Source organism: Hyla sarda, chromosome 4 (assembly GCF_029499605.1).
Source record: "Hyla sarda isolate aHylSar1 chromosome 4, aHylSar1.hap1, whole genome shotgun sequence".
In the NCBI taxonomy this organism is placed as follows: Eukaryota; Metazoa; Chordata; class Amphibia; order Anura; family Hylidae; genus Hyla; species Hyla sarda.
In genome coordinates, this window is record NC_079192.1 from 382,419,968 (window position 1) to 382,442,203 (window position 22,236).

General features: G+C 46.5%; 1 protein-coding gene across 8 annotated transcripts in view; it reads left to right on the forward strand.

Moving 5' to 3' along the window:
* The window catches only part of RNF213 (ring finger protein 213), a 327,147-nt gene that overhangs the window by 77,226 nt on the left and 227,685 nt on the right, over positions 1-22,236 (forward strand). For all 8 annotated transcript variants that reach the window (XM_056516951.1, XM_056516949.1, XM_056516950.1 and 5 more), the window contains one exon: positions 1,307-1,465. In XM_056516951.1, coding sequence (XP_056372926.1) covers positions 1,307-1,465 — 159 coding nt within the window. The remainder of the gene's footprint in view (positions 1-1,306; positions 1,466-22,236) is intronic.

A 22,236-nucleotide genomic window follows, 5' to 3' on the forward strand; every position in this document is an offset into this window, starting at 1 on the left:
AAACCCTGTTCTGATTACTGTGAAACCTCCCTGAAAATACTCGCTAACAAATTGGCAATATTCCCACATACTGACAATATACATGTGGATACCAGTAACCACTCTGCAGACCACATAAGTGATTGCAGTTACATATGGTAAATCACAGGCAACATTTTCTCTGACCGGAACAGAAATAATAGAAACTGTCCAGCTCACCGTGTGCTTCATTCCCTGCCCGGACTGTGCTTTGGCAAGCACTGAGGCAATACAGCAAAAAGAAAAGTTGTCCAGCGAGGGAATAGTGCAGACATCTTCTTTATTGTAAAAGCCAGCAAACATGATAAAAGTGACATGTTTCAGATGTCCATCTGCACCCTTCTCTGACCGGATTTGTTTACTTTACTTTTTTTTCACTATCTGGCCTGGGCCAACATAAAGACTTCTCCTGGCCAAGACTAGTCTCCACAAAACCTACCATAGCAGCCAGACAAATATTTTTAGCTCCTTTCTCCAACACAATGCCCACCTCTTCACAAACCTGCTGCTCAGTGACATTTCTTTAACAATGATGCCATGAGACTGCAGCGCTAAAGAGTAATGACACAGATTTCTGAGTCAGGAAAGATAACACAATAACACGTTTAAATCCCTTCACTTTGCAAGCCAATGGCTGTTTAATGGTATATTATTTTTATTTCTTTTTATAGCACCCTTGATTCTAGGGCACTGTACATATTGTAAGGGTTAAAATGCGTAACATGAATATGACACAGAGTATATGTCAGACTGATATAGAGGGAGACAGGGCCTTACCCACAAGGGCTTACAATCTACATTCTCAGATATGGTCGCAATTTTCTATCTGATAAGTTTTGTGCACTATATTGGAGAGCAAAATATTGCAGTGACACAAAAATCGTGCTGCTAGAGCGAAGAACCGTTTGTCATTAGCAACCAAGCTCATCATACAAAGAAGGCAGGGATGGTTTATGAGTACAGCAGGAAGCCATACTGATTCCCAGACATGTGATCGCCGATGGCAGGTATCTGAAGAAGTGTCGGCAACCCAGCAGTTGCAAGAAACCCATTTTAGATAGATCTCTTGCGACTGTCAGGCCGCGGTTGTGGCAACGTCTTGGTCACAATGCAACCCCATTTACTTATCCTAGGTGTGATACAGCAAGAACCACACAATACTGCATCAGTTTTTCAAAGCAACCCCTGTCACGACTAAAAATGTTGTTTAGCCCCAGCCTCAGTGTATTTTTCAATAAACCTTTAAAACGTGTAGATTTTTAATATGCTTAACTTTCATTCATTGCAGGGGACGAAATCCTGAAAATTACATCACAGTATATTTTCATGTTATTATGTCTAAGGATTTTGATCTCAAAGTGAATGAGGACAAAGTAATAGTAAAAGCTGGAAATATGAAAGGATATTTGCCTTGGAAAGGTGCTGTTTGTGAAATGCACTTTACAAAGTAAGTCACATTGTTAAGTTTCTAGTAATGATGTTGTAGGCTAATTAATTTGCCTTTACTGAATACCTATGGAATGTAAGTAGAAAACATAAGGGGAATCTGTCACATGGACATTCAGTCTGATCTGCCACCAGCATGTTAAGCTGAGCAGATTGATATCTGCTGGCAATGCCACATGCAACTTTAATATAAATATGCATGGTCATCATTAAATGTGCACTGTCACCATAAAAAACTTTTGACTTGTCATAGAGACATCAAAAGTTTCAGGTCAGGTTCTGAACACTTGTGTTTTGGTAGCACAACTCTATTTCAGATGCTGCCTTGGATGCCAAATGCAGGTAGATACCTCGTTCTACCATAGCATTGAATGTAGAGACAACAATGAATTGGCACTCAAGGCGAAGTGCATGCTTTGTGAATTCCAACTTTATTAGCAATGTCACAATTGCCATGCTTAAAAAATCCACTCTATTTTGTAATGAATTTAGCAACTTTTTGGGCTAGACCCTTTCTCAGGCTAAAAGTGACAAAACAGATAAAAGGATGTATAAATCAATCAGTTGTTGTGATCACCAAATATAATAGGATGCATGTTTATGAAAAACATCTAATTCAATCATGTCATGTCAAGCATCTCAAACATCAAACATCTAATTCAATCATGTCAAGATGCGGTCATGAGGCCCAAGTCCACTTCAGAGATGTGTCAGTTGTTCATCCCTGATTAGTTTACATGTATATACTGGCAGTATGTAGAAAATTACATGCAATGTAATGTAATGCAATGTAGATATTAGATATCAAAGCAGAGAATTAAAAGAGAGCATGCACCTGTGAGTAATGGAAGTTTGGTTAGAGGTAAGTACTTGCACAGGGGGGGTGAACACCTGTCCGGAATAAAGACAGTAGCATAAATATATAAGAACGAAATCTAGAGGTATTATCTTGTCCAATAAGTTGTATTGGCAGACTCACAAGGCTAGGGAGCATAAAAATGAAATGCCATACCCCAAATAAATAGTAGATGGCCTGGAATATCCAGTATATAGTCACCAGTGGGAGTTATATATAAGACAGATCAGCATCTAGCCCTTATTTGGTTTCTTATAAATGAAAACATTACTAAGCATGTAATATGTTGGGAGTCTTGTAAACTACAAAGTTTGGTACAAAGGAAGCATGATAGATCAGGTAACACTTATATGATAATCACCATATGATATAGTTGAGTTGTCCATAATGTGCAGACCATAGGAGGCATAGAAAACAGGAAAATATGTAATATTGATGCCCCACAGTACTCTAGGACTGCTGTATAGTATGTAGGGATATGAGTGTAAGACTAGGGCTGCAGGCATAGGGCATCACATAATATACTATAAATAACTAGAACAGCAGACAAAGTGTGGCTCAGTATACTAGCAACATGTATAGGCATAGACCATTACATAAGGAGTTATGAGTGGAGTTAAATAGCAGGCAAAGATATACAGTACAAGACTTTCAGCAGGTATAGGCTTAGAGCATGACATAGGGAATAATACGTGGAAGTAAGAGTTAAACAATAGTAGTAGGCATGGGGCAGCAGGCAAAGTGTAGCTAGGTATACAAGACTTGTAGCAGGTATAGGCATAGAAAATCACATAAGGGGTATTGAGTGAAAGAAAGAGATAAACACTAGCAGCAGGCATGAGGCATGTAGAAACCAGTGTATGTGTGGCTCACCAAGACGTGTATGCTATAACAAGGAGCGTGGCAGCACGGGAGATGTGGGCCTTGTTTCATCACATAGTTGAGGGAGCCATCTTGTGTGACATCAGCACAGTGAGTCACTAGACCACAGGAGTCATCACTAAAGGCAGGAGAAGTGTGCACTTAGCACGTTCTCTCCCAGCACTGTGCCATGTGACCAAAATGGACTCCCAGTGTTAGTCTATGATAAAATCTGAGAACGGCGAGCGAAGCGCTCAGCTGCGCTAGATCAGACCACGATCGATAAAGTTTGACAGTTCTCTTTAATGGCATATCACACTGTATGGGTCAGCCCGATAACTTTGAACGGAGTTCTGTGTTTAAAGGGGAACTCTGGGATAGAAGTACTCATCCCCTATTCAAAGGATAGAGAATAGGTGTCTGATCACAGGAAGTCTGACCTCTCGGGACCCCTTGCCATCTCCTGCGTGGCACCCTGGCTCTCCCCGTGCATGGAGCGACCTCTGCTCCATACATGGATTACTGTATCTCCAGCTCTCCCATAGAGATACATGTAGGAGCGTGTAGGCCACACCTTTGTGGTGTGGCCGACAGTAATCTATGCACAGAGCGGAGGTCGCTCTGTCCAAGGGGAAAGCCGGGGTATCAGGCAGAAGATCGCGTGGGGTCGGACCCCCTGGGATCAGACACTTATCCTGTGGATATGGGGATACTGAGACCCGGAGGCACAAAACTTTCTTCCTGCATTTGGACTATTGCCATGGAAACCTATGATGTTTTGATAACATCACGGGCCTTCAAGTTTTAGATAGAGAGGAGCATGTTGGGAGTATGTGTCCTCCTAGCATTCTTCAATATGCAGGTCACTAGCGATGTACTGGAATTAAGAGTTATCCAGTAGAAATTGTTAATTTCTTAATGACTACAGGCTGCTTACAATAATAACAAACCGTTTAACTCACCTTCTCCCGCTCCCTTGTAGCTCTGGGATCAGGGCGCCTCATCTCCAGCCGGTTCTGCTGACAGCCTGCTTCACCGGAGCTTGCAAGATCTATAGACATGATATCACATCGCTGCTGCGCCAATCACTGGCACTTTGTTTCCCCGCAGCTAGGGGGAAAGCAGAGACACCAGCCATGGATGGGGTGTCTCAATACCGTATCTACAAAGGGAGTGGTGGAAGGGGGCACAGTACCATGTGATATGAAGTACTTGTCTGGCCCAGGTTCCATGGTGATAATATATGCCGGGCCATTGCATTAGATTAATATGTGGGGGTTGTGTGTAAATACATTTTCACAGTAGTGTAACCTGGGTTGGTGTCACCCGTTGTGGAAGAAAATGGTGTCACCCCACCCCCAGAACCCCTCTTATCCCGTAGTATACCAAACTGTACATATACACACATGCTGGACACATGCACAACCAGAATGCACACATACTGTATACACTGCCAACAGACATGTATGGCACACATGTCAACAAGTATATACACTCTTACACATGCTAACACAGTAAAAACTGGCATTGCAAAAAAAAATAAAATAAAAATAGCCAGCAAAACTACCTAATACACGGGTACACGCTGCTGTGGCAAATACACAGTATACAAATGGAAGGTTTGCCGCAGCACACTTGGTCAAAAAATGGAGGCTCTTAGCGTACTTTATGATCAAAACTTGTCCCCCATCCACCACGTGGAGATGGCCTTACTTTGAATGGGACCCTAACATGCTCATTCCACTCACCTGTGCTTGGCATATGCCCTCTAACTGGGTGACATTCAGGATCCACTATCAAATCTAAAATTTCCACCCAGTCATGACAGCACCACGAGAGAGATGGACTCCTCCTCCAGGAACAGGAAACCTAGAGTACAAAAAGGATCCTGTTCCTGCAGGAAGCCTGGAGTAGTCCATGCCTCCGGTGGTATGGATATCGTGATGGTGGGGAGGTCCAGAGGAGGCCGTTCTCTACTAGTTGGGAGAGTTATCTGGGCCTCCGATACCCCCTGGTTGGGGGATTTCCATGTTGTGCTCCCAGCAGCTGCATTCTGGCGCTGCCACCCACTTCCCTACTCCCTCTGCCCCTTCAATCTGCTGCACGACCGGCCCGGTCGTGGCGGTATCTGAGGGGTCCGGAGTTCCTGCGGAGTCATGCGGGGAGCTTTGCGGCCTTATGGGAGGCGGGGCTTCAAGGTCATGTACTACGATGGCTGGGGAGAAGAGGGGCACACTTGACATCGGATATGATGTCAGACGCTGCAGTCCAGGCCTTGCAGGGCGGCAGATTCAAAAAGGGAATCCTTTCTGCTGCTCTTCCTCCGTTGCACTCAGGACAACTGTCTGGAAGCTGAAGTTGCAGCTGCTGGCTTCCAGGAGGGAGAAGAGTGTGAGGAAGAGGAGCTCCATTGAGGACGACTCTTCCAAGCCGGACCGTGCAGATTCCAAGACTGCTTCTACAGTACAGTTTCTTGCAGAAGGGTGAGTGTTATGGCTCTTTTTTTCTCCATTTTTTCTCATGTAGTTATTTTATTTCTTAGGATACTCCTAGGAAAGCTGTTAAGAAAACTTAACATAGGGAATGCCTTATGTATAGAATTGCGTTAACACCTGATTTATGCTAAGCCTAAAAGACCCTATGGACAGAAGAGCTGACATCTTCTTAAAATGGTTTGGGAAACTGCAGGGCCCACTCTTAAACCCACAGTTGCTGGTACCACTGTTGCAAGATCCCTGGTGATGTGGGTTGACCAGTTATCTTTAGATATGCAAAATTATGTGCCCAAAGAGCAGACTCTTTCCTTCATGTCAACCGTTAAAAAAGTATCTGCTTTCTTGGCAGATTCATCTTCAGATGCAGTTAGGTTGTCTGCCAGATCAGCAGCGCTTACCAACTCTGCCAGAAGAGCGCTCTGGATTAAAAATTGGTCAGGGGAAAGTGGCTCTAAGAGTAAGTTATGTGCCATCCCTTGAGAGGGAGAATTTTTGTTTGGTTCAATCCCCTCAGATGTGTTAGAAAAGGCAGGGTATAGGAAGAAGGGGTTCCAAGCTTCCCAACCCCCTAGACAAAATAGTCCATTTCAGTTTAAAGGGAAGAGAGGTGGTCAGAGTAAGGGTAAGGCTCATTCTAACGAGTGGAAATTTTCTGGTAAGGGGAGTGGCCTTATGTTTAATCAGCCTATTACTTCAATCAAAAAAACCTGACCCCCGATGACTGGATCCTCGAGTAGGTGGCAGACTTAAAGAGTTTTTTCCAGAATGGGAAAACATTTCTGGTAGTTCTTGGATAATTCAAACAATCCGTGATAGTCTGTCTGGATTTTGTTAGTTTGCCGCCTACTTGTTTCCTGGTCACTAAATGTCCCCCAGGACCTTCAGGTCAGTCTTCTTTACATGGAGAGGTGTTATCCCTAATAGAGAAAGGAGTTTTGGTTCCTGTACCTCCACAAGAACAGGGTTTGAGATTTTATTCTACTATCTTTCTTGTGGGGAAACCAAATGGAACGTTCAGGGTCATAATTAATCTCAAACCTCTGAATCGTTATTTGATTTATAATCGTTCTAAGATGGAGACCATAAAATCCACCGTTAGCCTATAGTTTAAGGATTGTTTCATGTCATCTCTAGATTTGAAAGATGCATATCTTCATGTCCCTATTCACATAGACTATCAGAAATATTTAAGGATTGCAGTTTTTGTAAATTATCAACTCCTTCATCTACAGTTCTGCGCCCTGCCCTTCAGTATCGCTATTGCTCCAAGGATATTTAGGAAAGTAGTTGCAGAAATGGCGGCCCATATCCGAGAGGGAGAAGGGATTTTTTTTTTTTTTTTAAACATTAAATTTTTATTAAATTTTAAAGTCATACATAGTTGGGGTAACAGCAACATATCCAACAAGTCTGTGGAATCATGTAACAGTAATATGCATGGTAGAGCACTGGACATATGGAAATCAAACTCGAAGTAAATGAGAGACTATCATATTTAGTCAGCTTAGGTCGCCAAAACAGAAAGACCAAAAAAGGAAAAACAGTAGAGCACTGGTAGGTGGCGTAAGCAAATCTCCTCATGAGGGGACAGGTGAACACATATCAATAACTGAGGAAAACAAGTTTGGGTGAACACGTTCAGCAGTGCATGTATACTAGGTCATACTCTGAGGAGCCAAAACTACCAGTCAGAACTTGAGGAAGCAATTGGCGGCAACAAAGTGGGAATAGGTTGATAGTTCCCATGAGAAACAGGGGAAGTAAGAAAAGGAGAGGAGAGACAGAGAAAAAGGGAGGAAGGGCCAGAGATAGGCAGAATATGAGTAATAGGGAGTATGAGGGAGGGTTAGATAGAGGGAGACAGGGCAGGTTAGATGGTGTACGTACCTCGGGAGGCGACAGGCGCGGGCAGGGCCCTCGCGGGGCAGGCTTGCTGACTATGCTGAGCGGGGCAACACACTCGAGAAAGGCACAAGAGAATCAAGGAGGCGGCTAGGGTGTCGTGTAAGAGGTTCTGTAGTCACTGGACGACAAAAACGTAGTCCAAGGGCTCCAGATTCGATGATGTTTCGTCACTTGGTTTTTGGAGTCAGAGATAAGCTCCTCCATCCTATGTATTTTGGAGAGTTCTTGGGCCCAGGAAGAGAAAGACAGGGGTGTAGTGGATTTCCAGAGCCTCGGGATAACTGACCTGGCCGCTAGAAGCATAAAACTGATCAGGCGAGAGTGCCATTTTGGGACAGATTGAGGGAGAATGGAAAGAAGGAGAGCAGCCGGATCCAAGTCAAGTGATACAGAAGTTAGTTTGCGTATGACCTCTCGAACAGTCGACCACAACGGGGCTAGGATGGGGCAGTGTAACCAAATGCGTGACATCGTGCCTCCTCCACCGCCACAACGCCAGCAAACGTCCTGCACCCCGGGATACATACGAGACAGTAGTGTCTGAACTCTATACCACCTCGTCAGAACTTTATAGTTTGTCTCCTGCGCTTTACTAGAGATAGTGGATTTATGACACATACGAACAGCCTTATTCCATTCCTCGTCCGAGAACCCACGCGACAGCTCCCTCTCCCAGCTTGCTCTGAAGGGAAGGGATTCCATTCCGAGGGAGTCAAGGAGGAGTGAGTAGATAGTGCTAACTGGGCGACCAGGCCCTGACATAGAAACACATAGCTTCTCAAACGAGGAAAGGGTGCGATGTAAGTGCAGGTCGGCCCTTCGAGAGGAGTAAAAGTGTTGGAGTTGTATATATTGGAAGCATTGGCCAGGCGTGGCGGCGGAATCAGGGACGAGGTCGTCAAGTGGCTTCAGGCCAGAGTGGTCCAAGAAGGTGCAGAATGAGACACCTTCCAATCTAGATCGGCCAAGGAAGGAGGTGGAGGAGAGAGCTGGAGGGAAGGCTGGGTTTCCGAAAACTGGTGTTAGGGGACCATCTGGGGTGAAGAGGGAGGTGGCTGTCAAATAGCATCGCCGGGCAAATACAATTGAAGAGGTGACAGGAGGTACCTCTTGGGTGAAAGCGGTTGCCAGGGATGGCGTAGGAAGCCACAACAGAGTTTTAGGGTCCAGAGGGGAGGTGTGGCTCTCCAGCGTTACCCACTGTTTAATTGTCGGGGCTGCACGACAATCCATCGCTCTGGTCAGGATCACTGCTAGGAAGTAAAAAGGCAGTCGGGGAGACCCAGCCCTCCGTCGGATTTACGTCAAGTCAAAATGCGCCGGGCCACCCTCGGTCTTGCGTGTGCCCAAATAAAACCAGATAAGAGCTAAATGAGTCCCCCAAAGAAGGATTTAGGGAGGTTGGAGGGAACACAAGAGAAGATATAGAGAAGTCTAGGAAGAATGTTCATCTTCACAATACTAACCCTACCCAACCAGGAGAAGTCCTTTCGCTCCCATCTGGCCAAGTCAGTCTTAATAGTGTGTAGCAAAGGGGAGAAGTTAAGACGAAAGGCGTCTTTAGGGTCACTTGGAACCTGGATACCAAGGTATTGTAGGGACGTGGAACACCATTTGAAGGGGAAATTGGCCTGGATGTGGTGAACTACCTCAGGAGGAAGGGAGACATTAAGGGCCTCACTTTTGGTGGAGTTAATCTTATAGTTCGAGTATTGTGCATAGGTGCGAATGGTGGAGAGCACTGAAGGGAGAGAGGTGAGGGGTGAAGAAAGGAACAATAAAAGGTCATCCGCAAAAGCGGAGCATTTGTGATGGTGCGAGGGTACTTGGAGACCTCGAATGTCGGGATTCTGCCGAATCGCTACTAGGTGTTCCATACAGAGGACAAATAGCAACGGGGATAAAGGGCACCCCTGCCTCGTACCATTACAAATGTCGAGGGGAGAGGATAGCTGGCCGTTAACTCTAATTTGGGCTTGAGGGCGTGAGTAAAGAGCCATTATGCGTGCCATCATCTGTGAACCAAGTCCTACCTGAGACAAAGTGGCCGCAAGGAAGCCCAAGTCCACGCGATCAAAGGCCTTCTCAGCATCCAGTGAGAGAAGGCATAGAGGAATTTTAAGTTTACGAGCATGGTGAATAACAGAGAAGGTCCTAAGCGTATTATCCCTAGCCTCTCTGCCTCGGTTAAAACCAACCTGATCAACGTGGACTAAGGCTGGCATATGGGCCGCCAGTCTATTAGCTATGAGTTTAGCAAAGAGCTTGGCATCAGTATTGAGCAGAGAAATGGGGCGGTAGCTCTGGCACAATGAAGGGTCTTTACCCTCTTTCGGGATCACCGTAATGATGACACGCAGAAAGGATGGTAGAGGGGGGGAAGAGGTGGAGATGTCATTGAGGGCAGAGAGGAGAGGACAGTTCACATCTGAGGAGCTTATAGAATTTGGCGGTGTAGCCGTCTGGTCCCGGGCTTTTGCCCGCAGGCAAGGACGATATGGTCGAGTATAGCTCGTCCAATGTGAACCGTGTCTCCAGGGAGGAGATAGTCTCGTCAGATAGTTTGGGGAGGGGGGTAGAGTCAATGTAGGATTGTAGCGAAGGAAGGGGGGTGGTAGGAGAACATGTGCCTGGGGGCGGTAGGTTATAGAGAGCTGAGTAATATGAGCGGAAAGCCTCAAGGATATCAGGTGTGAGATGGGAGAGGGATCCCGTTGGATCCCGAATTGCAGGGATATAGAGAGAGGATCTTTTCTCCCTGAGGGCTTTCGCAAGCAGCTTGCCAGATTTGTTGCCCCATTCGTAAAAGAGTTTTCCAGTTAGCTGTCTATAATATCTGTGTTTTACGTTCAACAGGGCCAGGAGTTTGTGGTGGACTTTAATAATATCCCGGAGGACTTGTTCCTGTTGAGATTGTTTATGAAGGGACTGCAAGGTGTGCAATTCGCGTTGCAGGGATGTAAGTTTGGCCTTCGCCTCCCTCTTCAGCCTCGCCCCATGTTTCACCAGGACTCCACGGAGCACACATTTCAGCGCCTCCCATTTAATAAGGGGTGGGGAAGGGTCTGATTGGTGGTCTATCTGGAAATGAGAGATTGTGGTCTGTAGTTCCTGGATGCAGAGTGCATCAAGGAGGAGGGATTCGTTCAATTTCCAAGTGGAGTGGGGTTTGGAGAACGAGGGAAGGGAGAAGGCAAACTGGACGGGCGCATGGTCAGAGAAGGTGATCGATCCTATAGAGGAGTGTGTCACTGACGGTAGGAGGTAGTGCGAACAGAAGACGTAATCGATTCTACTATGAGTTACGGGGGTGGAAGTAGAAAGTGTAGTCACGCGCTTGAGGATGTAAGGTCCGCCACACGTCACTAAGTTGTAGGGCATGCAAACGGGTCCGGAGGACTCTCAGTTTGCGGTAGGAGATAAGGGAGCGACCTGAGGAGGTGTTTAACAGTGGAGAGATGGGGACGTTGAAGTCACCGCATAGTAGTATGTGTCCAGTCGCAAAGGAGGACAGGGCGTCTAGGGTCCTGACAAGGAAAGCTATTTGGTTGTGGTTAGGAGCATAGATAGTGGCTACGGTAAGGCGGTGGACCGAGACGTCACAATTGGCAAAGAGGTAGCGGGCATTCGGGTCAGTGGCCGTGTCTAATACAGAGATGGGTAGGGATTTATGGAACGCCAGGGAGACCCCTTTGGTTCGGGATTCAGGATTGGGACTGTGGAGCCATGTCGGGTAGTATCTAGAGGGAAGAGGGGGGATGTGGCCCTCCTTAAAATATGTCTCTTGTCGGGCTAGGATGTGTATGCGTTGTTTGTGAAAGGAGTATGTGATCTGTGCGCGTTTCTCAGGTGTGTTGAAACCTTTGACGTTAAGAGTAGCAACATTAATGTCAGCTGCCATAGCAATGGTATAGATGTGGATAGTACTCACCGCCCCACTCTGGCCACACCCGCGCCATCATCCACCGAGGTCGTTCGAAGGAAGGATGTCTCCGTCTAAGGGGAAGGAGGGGGAAAGAGTGAGATGGAGAAGAAAGCGAGGGCTGGAGAGAAGAGAGAAAAAGCATCTGTAAGAGCACGGGTACATAGGGACTATAAAGGAAGGCCATAAGGGCCACAGTGAAGCACAAACAGAACCGGTCTGAGTGCTAGACTAGTGAGGTAGCGCAGAAGGCAAATCAGCAGCAGGTAACACTGCTGTGGAAGGAGGTAAGCAACAAAAAAGAAGTAACTACGGCCTAGGGCCGGGTGTAAATTAATAGTTTCCCCACTGCAGAGCAGGGGGAACGCTGAAAAATTAAGGAGACTACTGACAACAGGAGTGGTGATTAACCACCAGTGGCACAGGAAAGAAAGGGGTTGTTAACACATGTCATCAGGTAGAGCAATATTATGAAGTTAAGAAGAGCAATGAGAAAAGCAGACAATTTTCTTCTAGGACCAAATGTAGTCCATAGAAGATAGGACAGGGAGAAAACAATGCCACATAAAGGCTAGAATAAAGGCAAATACATCACAGTCATGTAAGAAGTCAGGTTGTGCGTCCTCTTCTCTGTGGCTTGGGAGTAGGGGTCTTCTCCCCACCTGATCTTCGCAAGGCTGAGTGGACCTCCATGGAGTGTCTAGACGGCAAGGTAGCCGGGGAGTAGAGTAGTTCCCAGTCCGGCAACAGTATTTTCGGCAGCTTAAAAGCAGCCAAGAACTCTGGGAGATCTTCGGGTCTTCTCAGGGTAGCAACAGTGGAGCCGTGCCGAGCCGTAAGCGAGAACGGATAACCCCAGCGGTATAATATTTTAGCATTTTGGAGTGTGGTAAGGAGAGGTTTCAGGGTGGCTCTCAGGCGTAGGGTGCGAAGCGACAAGTCTGGGAAAAGGCAGATCTCAGTCCCTTGAAAATGCACGGATTTCATCTGTCTGGAGCATCTCATGATATCTTCTTTTAGGAGGTAGTGGTGGACTCTGCATATTACGTCCCTCGATTTGGAAGGGTCGGGGCTCTTGGCTTTAAGAGCCCGGTGGGCTTGATCCAACTCAACAGGGGTGTCAGCTGGTCTCTGTAGGATGTCGTTGAACACTTTTTGCAGAGCAGGAGAGAGATCTTGTGGGGCAACAGATTCGGGAAGGCCTTTTATTTGGATATTGTTCCTCCTGTTTCTGTTGTCTAAGTAATCCATATGGTCAACTATCAAGGCCTGCTGAGCCAGGAGGGACGTAGTTGCAGTCCGTAATGTGTGGACTTCAGAAGCAATAGAGGAACGGAATGACTCCAGGTCAGTGACTCGTGTCACTAGGTGAGATACTTCAGCCTGAACAGGGGCTAGGTCCTGTTTCCACGCCTTTTTCATGTCCTCTGCCAGGGACAATAAGTCCATCTTGGTAGGAAGAAGAGCTAAGAGAGCTTGCAACTCTGGATGATTTTTCAGGGTGCGGGCAGCATCCGCCGGATTAGGGAGCATCGAAGCTGCAGCAGCAAGAGATGGTTGGGATGTGACCCGACAGGCAGAGGGTTGGGAATGAGAGGCAGAAAGGCTAGAGTTAGGGTCACGATCTCTGGGAGAGATACAGGATTCTTCAGAAGAGGAGTAGTCTGTACGTTCTGCTGCAGGCAGGCGAGATTTCTGAGGGGTTTTAAACAGCTTTTTCTTTGCTGGGGGGCTTTCCTCCCAGTAGTCAGGGGCACTGTCACGGCCAGAGGAGTCCTCATCAGAGAGGGACCCATCGGAGTCCATAGGCTGGCACTCTGTGGAGGGAGCTTGGATAGGCTGATAAAGTGGCGGCCCATAGGGCACAACTAAAGGGTCGCCATTTCTGGGTGCATCTGAGACATGCTGCTGAGGAGGAGGTGGAGAGTGTCTCTGAGGCTGTAAAGGTTGCCCAAGCCCTATGGGAGTTACTGTCCCTGTAATGGTGGTGGAAGCTGCAGCAGTAGTGGGCTCTGAGGCCGGGGACTGCAGCTGTTGCGAGGCTGGCTGTGTTCCAGAGGCAGCTATGGCAGAGTAGGCAGGTGAGTGGGGGCTTTGAGGTCTGTGGGAGGCTGACATGGCGTGAGTGGAAGAATCGTCCACCCTCCCAGGCAAAATGGCGGTAGCAGAGGCTGACTGGTCGGGGGTATGAGGCTGGGGTAAGTCCGCTGCAATTTCACTCACTGTGTGATGGTCAGGGGTGTCCGAGGCAGACAGGGACACCTTCCTCATGGTTCGCACGGGTCCCGGTTCACCTACTTCGCGCAGCTCCCCCAGAGCTGCTAGTGAAGAGGAGGCTGGTAATGGCGTCCGGGAGCGAGCAGGCACAGGCCGCAGCGGCGCCGGAGGAGCGGTGGGACCGGACTGCGGGCTGAAGAAGGAGGTGATCCGCTGGGAGGCTGCAGCGAAGTTAGTAGTGGCTTCTGTCTTCTTTTTATTCTTGTTTCTCTTCCCCATTAAGGCTAAATCGTCTCCTTAAGCAGGGCTCAGGCAGGAGCTCTCACAGAGTGCGACCTTCAGCCAGCGTGCCAAACCACGCCCTCGGAGAAGGGATTTTTTATTCCCTATCTAGAAGACTTTCTGCTTATAGCAGAATCAGAGATAAAAGTTAAAAAAAATTTTGACCCGTACTATTGATAACCTGGGTTTAATTAATTGGGATAAATCCTCCCTTACCCCTTCTCAAAGGAAAGGTTTTTTTTGGGTATCATGTTTGACTCTTCAGTACAAAAATCCTTTCTCCCTCCGACTAAGATAGAAAACATTATCTCTGCAGTCAGTGAGAGTATTAGATCTCCCTGTATTTCTATTAGGAGGGGATGTCAGTTTTAGGTTTGTTCACAGCAGCCATCCCAGCAGTTCCCTGGGCCCATTTTCACTCTCGAATTTTACAATTAGAACTCCTTGGGACTTTGGATGGTTCCGATAATGATTTGGATAGACCTATTGTGCTGCCCCCTCAAAAGCTGGCTTCTTTAAACTGGTGGTTAGTGAGTGTTAACCTTTCTAAAGGTGTAGATTGGGTTTGTCAGGACCCTGTAGTCATCACTACTGATGCCAGCCCTTGGGGATGGGGTGCTCATTTGGATAGCCTTAATTTCCAGGGCCTTTGGGGAGAAGATGTTATTCATAGATCCTCTAATTTTAAGGAGCTTTTAGCGATGTCTAGGGCTCTTGAATCAGCTAGTGATTTTATTAGGGGCTCTAATGTAAAAATCTTCTCAGATAATAACACTACTCTGTCTGTCATAATAGGCAGGGAACTACGAGAAGTCCATCCCTTATGAATTTGTCTTTTCAGGTCCTGTCCTTTACAGAATCCCATCTAAATTCAATCTCGCAGTGCATATCAAGGGGGAACTCGATACCAGGGCAGACTTTCTAAGCCGCCAATTAATTCTTTAGGGGGAATGGCGGTTAAATCCAAAAATATTCCTCAAGATTACAGCCTTATGGGGAACCCCTCAAGTGGATCTTTTTGCTACCAGGCACAACAGACACGTCAGAGACTTTCTTTGCCTGAGCCCAGCAGACAGACCTTTGGCAGTGGACGCACTATCCCAGACTTGGGATTGAGACTTAGCCTACGCCTTTCCTCCCCTGGCTCTTATTCCAAGAGTTATAAGGAAGATCAGGGAGGAAAGAGCAACAGTTATCTTAATCGCCCTATTCTGGCCACGGAGAGCCTCGGACTATGCCTCTAACAGCCCCCTGGGTTCTCCCGGAAGTCCAGGATCTACTCAGCCAAGGCCTGATCCTTCATCCAGAGGTCCTCAACCTTCATTTGATGGCTTGGCTCTTGAAAGGATAATCTTGAGGTCCAAGGGACTTTCAGACGCAGTCATATCTACCTTACAATACAGTAGAAAACCAGTGACTACAAAGATTTATTTTAGAATTTGGAAAAAGTTTTTGTCAATTTCAGATTCTACCAAGTTAGATTTGGATAAGCCAAGTTTTGCCTTTATCCTTGATTTTTTTACAAAAATTACTTGGGAAAGGGTTAAGGGCTGCCACTCTTAAAGTACAGGTAGCTTCTATATGCAGGATGCTTCTTGAGTCTCGGTAATTCACTGAGGCAGAGAGGGATCTGCATCCTTTTTGTACTCTAGGTTTCCTGTTCCTGGAGGAGTCCATCTCTCTGGTGGTGCTGTCGTGACTTCGAGTAAATAGAATTACCTGTGAGTAATTACCGGCTTTTCCTGTGAACAGGGAAGGGTACACAGCCATGGAGGGTTGCCACTCCCCCTCTCTTGCATTGCAAAGAAACCCCACAAAAATAGCCAGCACAACTACCTAATACACGGTCAGAGGCTATATTCTCAGCAGAGGTGATTCGAGTGAGCATGTAAGGGTCCCATCCAAAGTGAGGCCACCTCCATGTGGTGGATGGAGGACACATTTTGATCAAAAAGTGCGCTAAGAGCCTCCAGTTTTTGGTGGGCCGTTCTTTTAACTTCCTCAGTGTTGGCAGCAGAAGGGGTGGAGGTGAGGTGATTGCAGACCTGACAGTGACACTTAGGAGATGCAGAGCAAGACTGTCTGGCTGGTGATCTGTACTGTAGCAAGATCCTACCTTGTGTCCCGCTCTGCATCACATTCAGGAGGCACTACCTACACACGACATCAGCATAACTAAAGGACTCTGTGCTGATTAAGTCAGTGACATCCCCTAGGCTATTCAGCGCAGTCCCATTTGCACTACAAGTTCTCCCCTCTACCTCTCCTTTCCCCTGCTGAGGGATTCCTGTAAGTCCTCCCCCTGCAGGCTGCTACCATGGACTCCTCCCTCTGCTGTCCCACACCAAGAGCTGCAGAACATGCTAAGGCCCAGGCTAATGTAAGTATCAGGTTAGGGGAGCAACTGGAGTGCCATGCGTGTATGCATGTTTTACTGTATGCAAATGGAAAGTTTGCAGCAGCACTCTTGGTCAAAAACTGGAGGCTCTTAGCACACATTTTGATCAAAATGTGTCCTCCATCCACCACATGGAGGTGTCCTCACTTTGGATGGGACCATAACATGCTCACTTTACTCACCTCTGCTGGGAATATAGCCTCTGACCGTGTATTAGGTAGTTATGCTGGCTATTTTTGTGGGGGGGGGGGGGGGGGTTTGCAATGCAAGTGAGGGGGAGTGGCAATCATCTATGGCTGTGCACCCTTCCCTGTTCCCAGGAAATTTTTAGATTTGATAGTGTATCCTGCATGTCACCCAGTTAGACCCCATTTGACCAGCAGATGTGAGTAGAATGAGCGTGTTAGGGTCCCATTCGAAGTGAGGCCATCTCCACGTGGTGGATGGGGGACACGTTTTGATCATAAAGTGCGCTGAGCCTCCATTTTTTGACCAAGAGTGCTGCTGCAAACCTTCCATTTGTATACAGTAAAAACATGCATACACACATGGCACTCCAGTTGCTCCCCTAACCTGTTACTTACAGTAGCCTGGGCCTTAGCATGTTCTGAAGATCTTGGTGTGGGACAGCAGGGGGAGGAGTGAGTGGTAGCAGCCTGCAGGGGGAGGACTCAGAGGAAGCCTTCAGCAGGGGTAAGGAGAGGTAGAGGAGAGAGCTTGTAGTGCAAATGGGACTGCACTGAATAGCCTAGGGGGTGCAACTGACAGAGTGGGACTCCAGGTAGGATGTTACTACAGTACAGATCAGCAGCCAGACAGTCCTGCTCTGCATGTAAGTGTCACTGTAGAAAAAACTGAAAAACAAGAGGACAGCACCTCGTGTATTACCCAGGACACCAGTGTCCCGGCAAGCACTGAGAAGAGATGGCTGTTCAAGATGGCTACTCACCTGGTAGAAGAATAATCGCGCATATCACCCAACTGGAGTACCAATAATCTTATAGGAATGAACTGCCAAGCCCAAAGGTGAGATTGGAGAGGAAAGAATCTTCTCCCAAGGAGTAGTGAAGAAAGCAACAGAAAGAGGAACCTTGTATACGGGCGCTGCTCTAAGTTCCAATAATACCAAGCCGAATGCTGAAGAATAGTAAAAGTGCCTAATAGCACTGTGTTTATTGGTATCCTCAGATTGGCAGGTTCTTCAGCATCTGGCTTGGTATTATTGGTAGAGATGAGCGAACTTTTCAAAAATTTGATTCGGCCGATTCGCCGAAATTTCCAAAAAAGTTTGTTTCAATCCGAATTATTTCCTGAACTATTTCTAGCCTACAGAGAGTCTCAATAGGGGTATAGAACACTTTGCTGTGTTCTAACATGCAAATGGAGTATGCTGGGGTAGTGAAATAATACTGTTATTCAGAATATCATGCAGATTACCGTCATCGCTTTTAGAATCACTGGTGCAGAGCAACACAGTGACAGAGCCTGGAGGTGGCATTAGTGTGAGGAGACCATATAGTGGCTGAATGACACAGCGTGGAGGTTTCGGCAGCATGAGGAGACCATATAGTGGCTGAATGACACAGCTTGTATGAGGCTGAAGCATGAGGACACCATATAGTGGCTGAATGACACAGTTTGGATGTGTTGGGAGCCTGAGGACACCATATAGTTGCTGAATGACACAGCGTGGAGGTGTTGGCAGCATGAGGAGAACATATAGTGGCTGAATGACACAGCTTGTATTAAGGGCTGAAGCATGATGACACCATATAGTGGCTGAATGACACAGTGTGGAGGTGTTGGCAGCATGAGGAGACCATTTAGTGGCTGAATGACACAGCATGGAGGTGTTGGCAGCATGAGGAGACCGTATAGTGGCTGAATGACACAGTGCGGAGGTGTTGGCAGCATGAGGAGACCATATAGTGTCTGAATGGCACAGCCTGGAGTTGCCAGCAGCATGAGTAGGCACTAGGCCTTCACAATCCCTAAGATTAAAAGATGAATTTAGAAATTTAAACCGAAGATTTTGGATAGCTGGTGCCCCCTACCATAACAAAATTTTTATTCCCAGACCCAGGCCCTGCAGCGGCATCAGTAAACCATATATTGCCTGAATGACACAGCCTGGAGTTGGCTGAAGCATGAGTACACACCAGGGCTTCACAATCCCTAAGAAAAAACACAAGAATTTTAAATGAAGATTTTGGATAGCTGGTGCTACCTATCATAAAATTTTAATTCCTAGACCCAGGCCCAGCAGCGGCATCAGTAAACCATATATTGCCTGAATGACACAGTCTGGAGTTGGCTGAAGCATGAGGAGACCATTGAAATGTATGATTTTTTTTATTTGAAATTGAAATCAAAGTTTTAGTGTCCCGGACCCCGGCGTGTGGGTACAAAGGACCTAATCTAACAAGCCCCCACAGGGCTCATGTGGCCGTGACATGTAGGCGCAACGTCTCCATTGCCGTGACCGGCCATTGTTTACAAGACTTTTTGCCAAGGATAACCATGTGAAGAACACCTTGACACCGCCGCGCCCTGCACACATGGTATGCTGAAGGGCCACTGAGACTTGTCCGGGCAGTGGAGGCTTAGGACACAATGGAGGATGAGGAGGTGGAGTCGCACACTGTCACAGGACCAATGGGCTGACAGAGTGGAGCAGGAAGCAGCATGAGTACACAAGAGGGGTTCACAACCCCTAAAATTAAAAGTTGAACATCGAAATCTCTATTGAAGATGCATGCTAGGTAGTGCTACCATCCAAAAATGTAAGGCCCAAGCCCAGAAGCATCAGTAAGCCAAGTAATTCCTGAAAGACACAGGAGCAGGCATCAGCAGTACACCCAAGGGTTTCATAACCCCTTTACATTGCAAGATCAATATTGAAATTTCAATTAAGCATGTATTTAGCTAGTGCTAAATATCCCAAAATTTGAGGGCCAAGGCCAGAAGCAGCATTAAGTAAATTAGTTCCTGAAAAAAACAGTTAGGAAAAGGCATCTGCAGTACACCGGGGGATTTAATAAGCAATAAGATTGAAATTTCAATGTTGAAATTTCTATTAAGCACTCATGTTAGGTAGTGCTAACATCCAAACATATTAGGCACAGGCCCAGCTGCATCCCAAAACAATCTAGTTGCTGAAAGACACAGCCTGGATCTGGCAGGAGGATGCGTACATAAGAGGGCTTTAATTTAAAAAATATCAAGTTTAAGTGTCCCGGGACCCAGTGTGTGGCTATGAAGGACCAAATCGATCAAGGAGCCACCTGTCACATGGTGGCACAATAACAGAGCCTGGAGGTGGCATCAGTATGAGGAGACTATATGGTGTCTGAAAGGCACAGCCTGGAGGTGGCAGAAGCAATGTGAAGCCAATGTGGATCACACAAATAGGAAATTGGTCCATCCAAACAAGCAACATGAAATGCATTTGAGGATTTTAATGATTTAACTCAAGATCACCTGATGGCAGATTCGAGACTATATGGGGTCTGAATGCCACATCCTTGAGGTAGCTGAAGCAATGGAAGCCACTGTGGATCACACACGTAGGAAATAGGTCCATCCAAAGAAGCAACAAATAATTCATTCGAGGATTTTAATTATTTAACTTGAGATCACCAGATAGCAGCTTCTATCTCAGAAATTCAGACACACTCCAATTTTAATAGAAATTTAAAATGACAACCTTGAGACACTCTCATTAAAAGTGGATAACAGTGTTGAGTCACATGACACAGCAGTCACCTGTAGCCCAGTTCCATCAAATAAAGCCTTGCACAAAATTGAGATTCCCACAATAAAGAATAGACTGAATAAAAAAAGGCTAACTTCAGTGCTTATTAAAAGGTGTACTAGAAGAATTCAACAGTTCTCTCAGTCAGAAGAAAATATTAAAGTTGTTTTAGGTATGTTGTCTGACGAAATACCTTTGTGTAAGAACAAGCGCATTTCCAAGAGTCCAGAAGACTCTATAATGCAGGACGGTGGACCACAAAAAGACATTCTTCTCTAAAGTAATTTTTTTCTGAAATAAAGAAGCACAGTTCATCCTTCACCGTATCATTTTGGAAATTTTTAATTAAAAAATCACATACAACAAGCGTTCCATGGTATAATGGTTAGTACTCTGGAAAATTCAAGTTTATTACTGAGACAATTATCAAAAATTTTGAAAAAACAGTACCCAAGAGGGTTTAATAAAACCCTTTTAAATTTAAATTAAGTTAAAAATTAAATTAAATTTAAATTAAGCATGTATGTATCTATTTCAAAAATCCAAAAATGAAAGGCCCAAGCCCAGATGCATCATGAAGGCAAGTAGTTCCTGAAAGACACAGGATGAGTCAGGAGCAGGCATTCGCAGTACCCAAGATGGTTTCATAACCCCTTACATTTAAAGATCAATGTTGAAATTTGCATTAAGCATGTATTTAGCTACTGCTAAACTTCCAAAAATTAAAGGCACAAGGCCAGAAGCATCAGTGAGGCAAGTAGTTGCTGAAAGACACAGGATGAGTCAGGAGCAGGCATTCACAGTACCCAAGAGGGTTTCATAACCCCTTACATTTAAAGATCAAGGTTCAAATTCGCATTGAGCATGTATTTAGCTACTGCTAAACATCCAAAAATTAAAGGCCGAAGGCCTGAAGCATCAGTTAGGCAAGTAGTTCCTGGAAGACACAGGATCAAGCAGCAGCAGACATTCACAGTACCCAAGAGGGGTTGATAACCCTAATTGATAACCCAAGAGGGTTTCATAACCATAATTGTGAAGTATTGGTGTAGCAGCATGGTCAATCTACTCTGAGGCATCTGGCATTGGTGGGTGGAAATCCTGGCTGATCCATGCCTGATTCATCTTCACAAAGGTCAGTCTCTCCACATTTTTCGTGGACAGACGAGTTCGCCTTGGGGTGACTATGGCCCCGGCCGCACTAAACACCCGCTCTGATGGCACACTACTGGCCGGGCAGGACAGCTTTTCCAGGGCAAACTCTGCTAGTTGCGGCCATAAATCAAGTTAGGCTGCCCAGAAGTCCAGCGGATCTTCAATGTTTGTTGGCATGGCCATGTCAAGTTATGCCACCACCTGCTGGTTCAGGTACTGCTCCATGTCTACCTGCTGCTGATGAGTTGCTTCACTATGCGGGTAAAGAAAGCTACTCATCACCGAATGTAGACTTAGGCTGTTTATAATGGAACTGCTACTGCTCCTGCCACCCCTCCCCTCCCCAGCAGCCAAGGAAGTGGAAGGTGATCGCAGAGGGCCCCCCGAATCAGACCTGCGAGTGGATGGACCATGTCGCCAACTGACTACGTAGGATCTCTCTGTAGTAGTTCAGTTTGTCCTCCCTCTCAGTGGGTGTAAAAAAGGCCCCCATTCTGTGACGGTAGCGAGGGTCCAATAAGGTGGAGAGCCAGAAGTCAACCCGCTGACGAATTTTGACAATTCGGGGGTCACTACTCAAGCAACTGAGCATGCATCGTGCCATTTGCGCCAGTGACTCGGAGGGACTCCCTGCCTCCATGTCCAATGCATACTGCCACTGTGTGTCTTGGTCCTCTGTCTCGCCTTCCTCATAACCCTCTAGCTCCTCTGGCTGCTCCTGCTCCTCCTGTCCGATGACTAGAAACACCGCCCATCTCATCCAACCTAAACTGTGCTCCACTCTGCCCCTCATCCTCCTCCAGTTCAGCCCCCACAGGGCTCATGTAGCTGTGAGATGTAGGAGCAAGGTCTCCATGGCCGTGACCAGCCATCGTTTCAATAATTTGTTTTAGGCAATGTAGGAGTGGAATTACGTCGTTCATCCCA